Here is a 12,135-nt window from a genome sequence, read left to right as displayed (position 1 = left end):
GATGAGTAAACACAACGTTTGTCCCTCCTTGGGTTTCACAGTTCTTTACAGGTTGCTCACATGTATACAGTGGATGTTTTGACTCAAAGTGGGATCAGGCCGGATGAATTTCCTTCCACCAGTCACTCAGCAGGACCTCTGCAATTCTGGACAAGTAAGTAGACAGTTTCTCAAACACTATTAGGTTTCAACATTGTTTCAACAATCTTTCCATTCACAAAGATTACCAACTCAAAGTTGTTGTACAGAAAACAAATTATGTAAGCCCTTTAAATCCTTATCCTAAACATCATGCTACCCAGGATCTGACCAGAGATAAAAATGTGTATTCTTAATGGGGATGCCGGTTATCCGTTGAGTTGATTGATCTTATCAGTCGACTATAAGCAGCCATTTTCTCAAAGACTGAGTGTTCTCTTGCATAAAGAGGGCCAGCCGTCTTTTCATAACATGGTCTACATTTTTCAGAATATGCTGAATTTAGTATCCGCTATGTTAAATACTGACTGAATAAATAGGAAATTGCAGTTTTCTCATATTAATAAACTTAGACATATTTATAAATATAACAAAACAGGAACCTCACAGGTTGCTAAGTAAAAAAATAAGGGATGAAAAGAATAAAATACATGAAACACTTGATTTCCCGTGAACAGAAATGTTTACAGATGATGCTACTGAAGGAAAGTTATTACTTTGCTTCATGAAACATATTACGTCATTACAGCTCTAAAGACCAGCATTACTTATTGGCATCCATCACGTTAATAGTTTTTCTGCATTATGCCTCCACTTTTCTGTCATCACATCCTCAATTTTAAGCAGCTTGTTGAGTGTTTATACTTCAAAACAAAACAATGTAAAATGCGATTTGAATCCCATACTGGACTGTTTGGACCGTTTCTCTTTCCTATTTCGTGATATTTCCACCATCTTTGTTTCTGTGTCAACTGGCTCTGTTTAGGGATGACCAGTGGCGCCCTCTGCTGGGTAGCAGCCAAACTACAACACTAAAAGAAGGTCCAAGTGGACGTTACTACTAGTTAATTGATTAGAACTAATTTAATTGAATAAACCATTAATCGACAATTAATCTTAAGTCGATTTACATCCCTAGTTCTTTTTTTGTGAAAACGTCTGTGGAGGACCTTTCCCTTGTGTTATGAGAGATTTATATGACACAAGTTAAAAAAAATTAATAATCTGACCATTTAAATGTTTTACCCCCAGGGCCTTATCCCCCACAGAATCTGTCCCTGTCGCATTTGACCCCCAATTCAGCGCTGATCACCTGGAGCCGCCATGCGCGACACGTCCCAGATGGCTTTGTGATCAACGTAACTCGTGGTCTGAATACCAGGAGTCGCTTCCTGCCTAATGGGAAGTTGGGGTTGTACACACTCCGTGAGCTGACGCCAGGACATCACTACTACGTTGCTCTCATGTCTGTCAAAAACACAGGACAGGAACAGATCCACAGCATACCGCAGCACTTATCTTTTACCACCTGTGAGTTACCGTGCCTACTGCTCTGTCTCTCCACAAATGTTAATAAGTTACATTTGAATTACTCTGCTGTTGTTTCCTTCCGCTAACCTAGTGCCAACGCAGGTCAGACCTGGGAGGAGGGAGCGGCCCACAGTAACGGGACTTGGGATCCAGACCGGGCGCGTATTTCCCACATCTCACCCTCAAGACCTGGGCGGCAGCACAGAAGAGCTGTTCAGGTATTAGCAGGCGTCTGATCACAGTCCACTCTACCCTAAAACATGAGCATCAGCAGCAGGTCCACTGTAAAAGCTAAGCAGTGTTTGTTCCTGTGCTGCAGATACACTGAGCTGGTTGACCGGAGGGGGAAGATAACGGCTAGGTTTTCCCACTTAACGCCGAAAGTGATCCGACATCGTACCAGTAAGTTCAAACGATAGTGTGAATATTTAAAAGATATTGAAGGCGTTTTACTTTAAGACAATAGTTCCAGTCTCCTCAGTATGCTTTGTGCAATTTATTATGTTAGTCGGTCAACTTTATTTGCATTTCAGCAACAAGGCAGTTCAAAGTGCTTCACACCATAAAATCATAATTCGGTAACCAATTATGAAACAAGCAATAAACATTATATTTTGTCAGATGCCATCATCAAAATCATCAAGCAAATATAAATCAAATATGTTGATCAATGTTCCAGCTGTTATAAATCAAGGCTCCAAGCAAGGTGGGGATTTAGCCTTCATTTAGAGGAACTCTAAACTAGAACAACTGGAAATGTTATTATTTTAACATAATAAAATGTATAATTTAATGTTAAAACCACAAACCGGTGGGGTTTTTAATGTTTTTGAAGACAATTGGTTGCACATAAATGTATTCAGGGGTATCAGATAATAGGTGTGAGGGATGACAAATGAATGCCACACATTTGAGGTTTTTATCTGTAAAAATGTTTGAAGACCATGCTCACTTTTTATGGCAGCTTTTTTCTTTATTGAGGATTTCGGATGTTTCTTTCACTTCCTGCAGCATATAGGCTAAACAGTAAAACCTTTTTCCAGATGTTATCGTTTGCTCTCGAGAACAGATTTCCTCTTTAAGATTCTCCACCAACTTTAATGGCGCTTTGACAAAACATCGTTTCAGGACGAGGAATGTATACAGTGCCTGCCAGTGCCACATCTAAACTCAGTCAGATTCATCATGGAGTAATTCGTTAATTTCCTCGTTTCGCAAAGATACATGACAGGAAATGTTTCTCTTTTTTTCTTTTCGTTTTGCCTTGCAGGACCTCCACCTATCAGATTAGAAAAGATGGAAGAAACAACAAACAAAATTAGCCTTGCACTAGAGATTGAAGAAAAAGCTTTGAGAACACAGCCTGGTAGGTGTTTCATTTTACTCTCTCTTTCTCTCTTTTTAATTAAAATATTTTAGCAAAAAATAAAGCACAAGATTCCTGGTTTGGTGGACTGGAGTAGAGCTGGAATCTGTCAGCGGACGGTATCAGCTGTGGATGATGTGAACTAGTGGGCCTGAAACACGAGACTGAAGCTCATTCTGCTCTGAGGGTTTTAATGGCAGCTGCTGTCTTTAGAGTCGCCCCAGGACTGCCACAGTCTGATCTGCCAGAACGGAGGGACGTGTGTGAACGAAAGGGGCTCCGTCGTGTGCAGCTGTGCGACGGGTTTCAAGGGCAGACAGTGTGAACTGTGTAAGTATGTGTTTGTCTTCTTGTACTCCACATACAAACCACATGATCCAGACTCTGATCCCAGTTGACACTGGTTTTTACGTCTTGTGTTTATTCTCAGTCTTTAGTCATATACACTGTGAAACTAGTCCTTAATTTAAGCATCTGCTGATTTATTTCCAGGTTTAAGTTCTCACCTACAATCAGTCGTAGTGAGTCTTCTGAACCTGAAATAAAGTTTATCTGTTCTAGTTGGATTTTCAGGCCTTCTGGTTGAGAAAGAAACATTTTCTCTGAAAGAAAACAATACAGGTCAGGCTAAAATCTCCCAGAATATTTTGGGAGAATGTGTGACGCTCTGAAAACAGTGGTGGTGGCAGCATCATGGTGTGTGGTAACTTTTCTTCAGATGGACTAGAGGTTTTTGTAATTAAATCACATTTTTTGAACTTCGGTTTTCATCCCGAAACCTTCTGAAGTCAAAGAGAAATTTTTAAAAGTCAGCATCACAGTGAGTCCAAATCCACTTAAGAATGACTTAATGAGAGGAAAGTTAAAGTTTTGGAACGGCCAACACAGGCCTCAGACGGAATCTGACTTTTGCAGCCAAGCTGTTATACCTTTCAGTTGTATTTTTCCCTCAGATTTGTTCATTTTTATGTTGAATAATGCAGGAAAACTGTTAAATTATAGATATATATTTTCAGTAGAGCTGATTATTAATAGAGCTGGTAAACAGTGGTGTGCATAGCTTTAAGCGACACTGTGCTGTCACAATCTAACAGATAATTATGCTTCAAAATTAAGCATTTTTTTATACGAACTATAAAACACAATTTATTTCTTATTTAATGCTTTCCATTGCTCAGCATCTGAAACGTTATATTCTAAAGACGTAGTCTGTTTTCATTGGGTAATTTTTAGACCACGAGTCCCAGTTTCCCATCAGTTTTAACAGAAATTTTCCATTTTATATAATAAACCGATTTTTGAATGTTACAAAAGCCATGAACAACGGTTCATTTCTAACTGTTTTTTACCTTTCTGTGTATAAGAATTACAGGAACTAAAATGTTTACTTCCAGTAGGATTATCGATTTGGATACATTTTCAGTAGTCAGAAAATTCAAACCCCTTTAACTTTTTCACGTTTTATCATGTCCCAATCACAAATTTTATTTATGCAGAGAAGCAGGGATTTAGGGAGAGAGTCACAGAGACAAATCCAGTTCAACCAATTTAATAAGGAAGTAGATGGTCTAGTGTGATGATGAGCTGTAAATACACGCCACAAAACCAAGCATCATTTTCCTCACACTCCACAGTTTTTCACTTCTTTTTGTTGCTCTATAACAAAGCGTCACAACAAAATTCATTATTTCTCGCGCGCGGTTGCAACGTGACAAAATGTGAACGTTTAATGGGTGCAAATACTTTTGCATACTGTACACTTGGTGTTCAAGCTTCATTCAGAATGTTGAGGCAATGAAAGATTGAAAAAAATTTTAAACGGTATGACACCCAACAATCAGCAATGACCTCTTATATCAGCTACCTACTATAAAAATAATTCCTAAAGATTATAAACTGCTTCCTCCGATTAATGAGACAATTTATTAAACCCGCTGAAGAATAATGTTCCAAAACGTACCTTAGAACAAAAGATTTCATCGCTGTTGGGTAAAAAGCCTTGTATCTCCATTTTCTTGTGAAAATGATATCTATTGATCTCCTTTTACAACTGTTTGTTGTTATAAGAACATAGAACATATGCGTTCTTTACAACTTCCTGGAGCCAAAAAGACACAAACGAAAAGTACGGAAAAGTGTTAAAAAGCAGCTGCTGACCAAAAAGCGCTCAAGTGAGGGAACACACTTTCTTACCCCTGTACTAAAATCCCAGCTCTGCCAAAACAGAGGAGGATTTACAAGTTTGACTTTTCTTCTAAGAACACGTTGATGAAGGAGACACTGGACATACCCCTTGCTCCCCTTAAATCTTGCTCTGCACCCAAATATCCAGTGTCAGAGTTGTTTAAACATTCCTGTCCTAAAACCCATCCGTCAGCCAGCGAGAAGGGCCCGGTTCCATCCCGCAAGACCCCTAAGCCATCTAGCAGGCTTGTTCCCCGTCCTGGCAGCTCTTAAGGCATTTGTGTGTCCGCTGTGTTTCAGTTTGCCAGCGAGTGCCCCACCCATGCACCCGGCTCTACTCTGAGACTAAAAGCATACCTGTCTGGGAGGGCGGAGTGTGCCACTATCAGTGAGTCCTGCTACTTTGTCTACTTATGCAGATTCCGGATTATGAGGAATGTGGGGAGGGGGGGGGGTTCATTTCCCAGCGGATCCAGTGAATCTGAGCTTTTCTTCCTCGCAGGTACAAAAGGACATATAAGGTACAGCAGGACGTGTGCTATCGGGAGATTTGCGAGCCAGTGAAAAGTCAAAGTAAGCATAACAAGCTGTCTGCTCACAAGTAACTTTATAGTCATCTAACTAAATGGAAACACTTGTATCTTCTTTCCTAACAGCCAGAAGAGCAAGCAGACACCAGTAATGGTGTTTTTTGGTTTTTTACAAGAAAATCAAAGTAGGTTTTAACATCGTTTCTGCCTGCCTCAGCAGAACGGCACATTATTTTCAACAAAACAAACTGAAGTTTCTGTCATTCTTTCCACTAGAGCAAGCTGGATGCTGATGAAAGTCATCACTGTCATGTGGAGAACCTCCTAGCTACATTTTTGGTGTATATAATCTACTTGAAGTATCTGATTATGGTGATTCTTTTTTTTTTGTGCTGAGAACCCCTGTCAAGACCCACTGTAACCAGTTCACAACTGTTTGCTCATCCGGATACAGAACTTCCACCCCTGAAGTTTCATTTGCAGGAAAAGGAAGGGATCGACAGACGACTGACCCCCACGTTATTTATGACGTTTGCTGGCAGGTACTATTTTCACACGTTTTAAGCAAATTTGGATAAGAGACCTTATATACCTCATTTCCATGCAGAGACACAAGGAGAGGGTTTTATTTGTGCTCCAGCTGCAGGTTTGTCCCTCAGGGAAATAATCACAGAATGCTCAGAGTCCCTACATTTTCCTCATGTGTCCTTATGAAACAATAGAAAATGTACAATACATTCTCACCACAGCCCATGAATTGATCTCCTCTGCCAAGTGTTTTCTATGTAAAATATCTTACTCTGTCTTAGCGGGCATCACTGCTTGCTACTCTGTAAATAGTGTTTATAGATCATTTTGTAGGTGGATATTTTATTAATAAAAATGATAAAAATGGTTTGAGATTTCTTTATTCTTTCTGAATGTTAGAAAATAAGTGGCTTTCTTTCATTATATTGGAATAAAGTTCTATATTTTTAAGTCAAGCCACTGAGGATGGTTCATTTTAAGGCTGGTAAACCATACTGTTTGTTTGGCAGTATGCTTTAGTTCATTATTCCAATAACAAAAATGCAATTGTGACCCATTATCAGTTTTTTTAGCGGGACAAGTAGGTTTTTATCTGAATTGTCTAGTTAGCATATTGATAGCATCTGGCCTTTATGAAAACCTGATGACTCCAGTAAGAATCCTACTCTTTTCTGCAGTCCTCTAACAGTGAATTTTTTATATATCTAATTTTTTATTAACCTTCTATGAGTGGTGACTGTATAAATATTACTCCTCATCCAGACTTTGGCCAGTGGCTAAAATAATTGAGTGTCTGTGTCATGTTATATTTATACTGTAGGGCAACAGAAACTCAGGAGTTACTATTGGAAATCCTCCAGAAACCTTTGTCAATGTATAATAGCAAAGTATATAACAAGAACAGTAAAAAAAAGTTTTAGATTCATTTCAAAGAGATTGTTAGCAGTAATTGTGCCATTGGATATGTCTTAATCTGTATATAAATGCTCATTTCTTAAATTAAAAGTTAGATTTATTTAAATAAAAACATTGTGTGAGACGATGTTATAAAAAAAACTTTTTTAAGGCGTGACAGAAATGTTTTTCAAGGGCACCACTCTCTGCAGTCGTTTCATTTTCTACGATACCCTCAATTAACAAGACATGGAACTGTTATTATCATTTTGGAATAAAATGTAAAATTAGCATTTTTTCCCCCCCTATTTATATGTATTACCCTACACAGCCCACCTCTAATTTCAGACGTTCCGTCATTATGATAGAAAATCTGAGAGCACAAGTCAAGGTGAGGTCCTGCATTCGCACTCTAAAGCCTAATCTCTTCATAATTCAGCTAATGCATATAGTTATACGACTGTTCAGTGTAAAATACCATAAGTATGTCTAACAATGTGATTTACTAAAAAGATCTACAATCTTAAAAGTTGTCTACTTTTAATCTGACAAATGCGCCTCATTGGGACGCATATTCCAACATTTACAGTATAGTCAGAGCATTTATGGACCTTCGTTTTAACTCGAACGTGCCTGAATCGGACGTGTTTAAGAAATATTTCCCACAGCACCTGAAGGCAGCACTCAACTCTGCGGTGGGAGCAGCGAGCGTCTCCGCGGCCCCCCTCCTCCCTGCTCCGAGTGAAAACTGAGATAGTGAGGAAAAAGCAACGGGAGGACATACCAAGGAGGGAGAAGGCTTCATGTATTAGCGACTCTACTGCTTTTGGGTACTTTTTTCACCCTTGTTTCGTTTTAAACCGCACAAATCAATGTGCATCAATGTGGCGATATCCAGTACGTCCCTTATTCGGCTGGAAAACGTCGTAAATCTGAGCGCGAGCACGGTGAACGACAGTCTGACCACCGAGGGTTAGCACAACTAAACTCAAATTAGCCTCCTCTGGCTAACTTAGCCTGTTTCAGCACGAAAGAAAAGACTTTAAAAAAAACAGATTTGTGGCTAACATAGTTACAGTGATTAGTGACGCTGCGGCGTAATTTAACTCGTAATGTTTCCTCCACGGATTAACTTCACGGACGGATGAGAAAGAAACTATCGACTGTTGAGGAGGGAACACAACAGCGAGCCAGACGACCCGACCACTGCTATGTTGGGGTTGACTGTGAGCGCTGGCAGCCCGTCTGAGAGCCGGGGCTGGCCTCACTCGGTGCTGTGGAGGCTCGGGGGCTTCTTCTTCCTGCTGCTGCTGGAAGGCGCCGGCTGCCTCGCCAGCCACAGCATTCCCTCAGGCGTCCACATCAACAACAATAACAACAACAACCCCCGTGTCAACATTTACATGAGCGTGGAGGAGGTGAAGAAGTTTCTAGGTAAGTAGGCCTTGTTATAAAGTCAGCTGTGAATGTATCCCAGTCTGCCTGTGTTTCTATTTAAGGTATTCATACTTAGACGTTAGCGTCTGGTATTGGGATGTGATCAGATAACACAACAAAAACAGCAAGTAACTGAGGTGAGAGGAAAACGAGAAAAATAATTTTATTTTGGTACTAATGAATAAAATACATTGCGAGCAAGTTACCCAAATAACACTACACATACCATCCACACGGTGAAGCATAGTGACAGCTGTGTCATGCTGTGGGGTTGTTGTTCTTCAGCTGAGTCAAACTTAATAGAGCTAAATACAGAGTAAAACACAGAACTTGAGAAAGAGGAAGAAGTTAACCTTCCAGCACTAAATGTACAGCAGGAGCAACAGTCCAAATTTTCTTTAGATCAAAGTATAATCACGTGTTAGATATTACCCTCTCAAAGTCCTGACCTAAATCCAGTTGGGACTCCTGGACCAGCATTCATCCAGACCGACTGAGCTTGAGCGTTAGACTCTGCCTGATAAGCTGGCAGGAAAAAGAACCCCCAAGACTTTTGACTGTAATCATTTTATTCAAAATATTGGCTCAGCTAGGCAAAGTACAGAGCTACACTTCTCTGGTTATTTGTTAAAACTGTGTAATTGTCCTTCCTTTTTCTCAGTTTTGCGCTATCTTGTGTTTGACATATAATCAGAATAAAATGCGCTGAATTTGTGCTTGTATGACAATATCCTATTTTCTTATGATGTCATACTTGATAATAAACATTAGAAAGAAATGTAATGTAATTATGGTTTAGTCTTTTGCCCATAGAAATCAGGATTTGCTTCTTAAATATAGGCCTGAAAGGAACGATTGTTTCAGTAATTGATTGTTCTGTAGATTATTCTGATGACTAATTGAATAATTATCACATTCTACAGATTGTGGTTTCCGAAAAGATCATTCTAATCCACGTCTGCAACTAAGGATTATTTTAGTAATCGATAATCAGATAGAAAAAAATCAACGCAAATATTTCATTTAACCACTTAAGCTTATTTTACACAACAGTAGAAATGCATAAAAATACAAAGAGATGAGGGTCATTTTCAGCCTTCAGTCAGTTCAGTGTTTTAATCTGAAATGAACTCATCTTTGTGTAAGTTTTTTTTTTTTAATTTGTTCCTGCTCGTCTCTTCAGATATTTTTGCTGGCTATAAACTAAACCCAATTACCAGACGACTATATATAGCAGAGTAATTCACACTTAATTAAAAAGGTTTTTCAATTTCCACTTAATCAAGAGGAGGAACAAAACGGCCTTGAGGCTTCTCTAATGTTTGCGTTAAAGTACAGGAGAAAAAACATACACAACACAAACAACATGCAACCTCCAAATCCTACATTTTGAAGCCTCTGAAACAAAGTAGTTTATGACGTGGTCGTCTGTTTTAGCACAGCTGTACACGCTCATGTCTTTGGTGCAGTGTGTATAATCTTTGGCCATATCAGTCATTTCAGCCATATATGGTGGCAAAAAGACAAAAAGTGATGAAGCTGTGAATTACTCTGGATGTTTGATTTTTTTTATTTTATTTATCTTTTTTGCATGTAATGGCATGAGGTTACTCTCTTCTTGGATGCCTAGTCTAAGTCAGTGTATGCATTGCTCCTTAGCTGTTGTTTTAGGGTTTAGACCGTGTGGGAGCGGCTCCTTCCACATTAACACAGAAACTGAAGCAGCGAAATCAGAAGAAGGTTTTCGACTTTTGCCGGAGTTCCGTCAAAAATGAGTTGGTCATCAACCTATAATCGCGTTAGCGTTTGTTCGTGGATCAACAGCGATATCTTTTTCTATTTAGTGGATTTATCAGCAGGTAGAAGTAGATGGTGTCACAAGACTATTGTGTTAGCCCGGTCATTCAGTGACAATGCAGTTATTCAGAGCTGGTAATCATCAAACAGAAGGACTGGTTTGCTTGTGATTATATTTAGTTTGCTTTGATGCTTCAACTCATTCAACGCCAGACTGAACAGCCATTGTGAAAGGGAAATGCGCCATCATCCAGTATTTATGCTTAACATATTAAAATGTAATAAAAGAAACATCTGGTGACTCAAGTGAATGCTGCGTCAAAGTTTGACAGTCCAACTAGGAAAAGACTGAGTAAAACGTTTGATGGCCGTACATTGATAACGGCCATCAAAGCACCAATTCAAACCTGTTTTCTTGGTTGTCTGTCACACATTTCAGCAACAAGGCAGTTCAAAGTGCTTTACACCGTAAAAACATCATACACCATACAGCCAATTATCAAACAAGCCATAAAAGTTACATTTTGTCAAAAGCCATCATCAAGTGAATACACATCAAATATATTGATCAGTGTTACAGTATCAGCTCTAAACCTATCGGGTTTTTAGCCTTGATTTAAAGGAACTCAGTGTTTCAGCAATTTTGCAGTTTTATGGAGGTTTGTTCCAGATTTTGTGGTGCATAAAAAACTGAATGCTGCTTCTCCATGTTTGGTTCTGGTTCTGGGGATGGAGAGCAGACCTCAGAGGTCTTCTGGTTGTTGTTGTTGTTGTGTCTGGAGGGTTGACACAACAACAACAACGGGTCTATAATGTATTTTGGTGATCAATATACAGTTTATTAGTTTTTTGTTGCTTAAATCAGAATCATTGGTGGTGGATCTCACTGCTGTCTAACATTAGGTTTCAGCTCTCCTCTCCATTGAAGCTGCAGTCCAGTAGAACATTGATGTTTTTTCAATTTTTTTTTATTATGTTTTACTGGCTGGTGAAACTTTGAGACAATTTTACATTTACTCCCTTCCCGCTCGTTCATATTTTCTCTGTGCAGAGACCGAAACACTGAGGCACTTCTCTAAGCATCTCTGGTTGATGCAGGCTTTGCATAAATTTTCTGCTTTTGGAGCAGATGATAACTTTTCCAAGCAGCCTGACTCCCCAGGGTTTGGTAAGGAAAACATCCTACCTCAGCTGAGCTCTGGTCCAGGGCTGACGGGCCGGCGGCATCGCTTAATTGCTTTTCCATGTGACTAGCGGGTATTGAACCTGAAGCTCGTGTTGGATTCACATTCTTTTCTACTCTTTCATCTCCCACATCAGTTCTTCACTCACATAGGCTGTTAGGATTTTAATGGGGTTTCTGAGATTGCACTGATATCGTTTATCATGATTTTGTACAAATCTATTTTTGAAGTCAAAGATTGGGGATTTTTTTTCCCAGGTTTGGTTTAACTTCTCTCTTCCTTAGAAGTTAAGCCTGAAGCTTAGCCTGTCTCAATAAGTGATGAGTCAGCTAAAAACATGATAAAATAAAACAAGCTCGATCATTTTCATGCTGATGATTAATATGGTTTTTTTTTTAAAGGTAATTTTGTCCGCAGAGACATCATGATCCATTGATCTATATGACTTTGTGTTTAATGCCTTGAAATTGAGCCTCTGTCTCTTTATTAAGCTCTTTTTGAAACTCAGCCTTGACAAAGTCATCACAACATGGCTCCTCTATTAACGCTTTGACAATGTTTTTTAATCAGGATTGCACTGAGAAGTAGCTGCTGTAATGAGCTCAGCAACTCCACCAGGTGTTTGCTAATTGCAACTGGCTAGTCTAAAGGAACTGAGTGGTGGAGTTGCAGGGGAGGGCTGCTCTGTGAGGCCGGAAGCCTGGAA

At 39.3% G+C, this 12,135-nt stretch overlaps 2 protein-coding genes across 5 annotated transcripts in view; both read left to right on the top strand.

The window, feature by feature from the left end:
* Positions 1 to 6,484, top strand: part of sned1 (sushi, nidogen and EGF-like domains 1) — a 34,902-nt gene extending 28,418 nt beyond the window's left edge. For all 3 annotated transcript variants that reach the window (XM_008407700.3, XM_017304524.2, XM_008407699.3), the window contains 10 exons: positions 42 to 154; positions 1,231 to 1,509; positions 1,601 to 1,727; positions 1,829 to 1,911; positions 2,780 to 2,875; positions 3,089 to 3,205; positions 5,360 to 5,447; positions 5,562 to 5,632; positions 5,716 to 5,774; positions 5,866 to 6,484. In XM_008407700.3, coding sequence (XP_008405922.1) covers positions 42 to 154; positions 1,231 to 1,509; positions 1,601 to 1,727; positions 1,829 to 1,911; positions 2,780 to 2,875; positions 3,089 to 3,205; positions 5,360 to 5,447; positions 5,562 to 5,632; positions 5,716 to 5,741 — 1,000 coding nt within the window. In that variant the 3' untranslated portion in view covers positions 5,742 to 5,774; positions 5,866 to 6,484. The remainder of the gene's footprint in view (positions 1 to 41; positions 155 to 1,230; positions 1,510 to 1,600; positions 1,728 to 1,828; positions 1,912 to 2,779; positions 2,876 to 3,088; positions 3,206 to 5,359; positions 5,448 to 5,561; positions 5,633 to 5,715; positions 5,775 to 5,865) is intronic.
* Positions 6,485 to 7,698: 1,214 nt separating this feature from the next.
* ryk (receptor like tyrosine kinase) overlaps positions 7,699 to 12,135 on the top strand; it is a 40,096-nt gene continuing 35,659 nt past the window's right edge. The window contains exon 1 of one of the 2 annotated variants that reach the window (XM_008407696.3): positions 7,699 to 8,445. In XM_008407696.3, the coding sequence (XP_008405918.1) occupies positions 8,223 to 8,445 (223 nt within the window). In that variant the 5' untranslated portion in view covers positions 7,699 to 8,222. The remainder of the gene's footprint in view (positions 8,446 to 12,135) is intronic. The other variant, XM_008407695.3, reaches the window with a different exon arrangement.

Source organism: Poecilia reticulata, chromosome 4 (genome assembly GCF_904066995.2).
Source record: "Poecilia reticulata chromosome 4, P_reticulata-male-v2, whole genome shotgun sequence".
NCBI classification, from domain to species: domain Eukaryota; kingdom Metazoa; phylum Chordata; class Actinopteri; order Cyprinodontiformes; family Poeciliidae; genus Poecilia; species Poecilia reticulata.
Note: the sequence above shows the minus strand (reverse complement) of the source record. Positions and strands in the feature narration are given on the sequence as shown.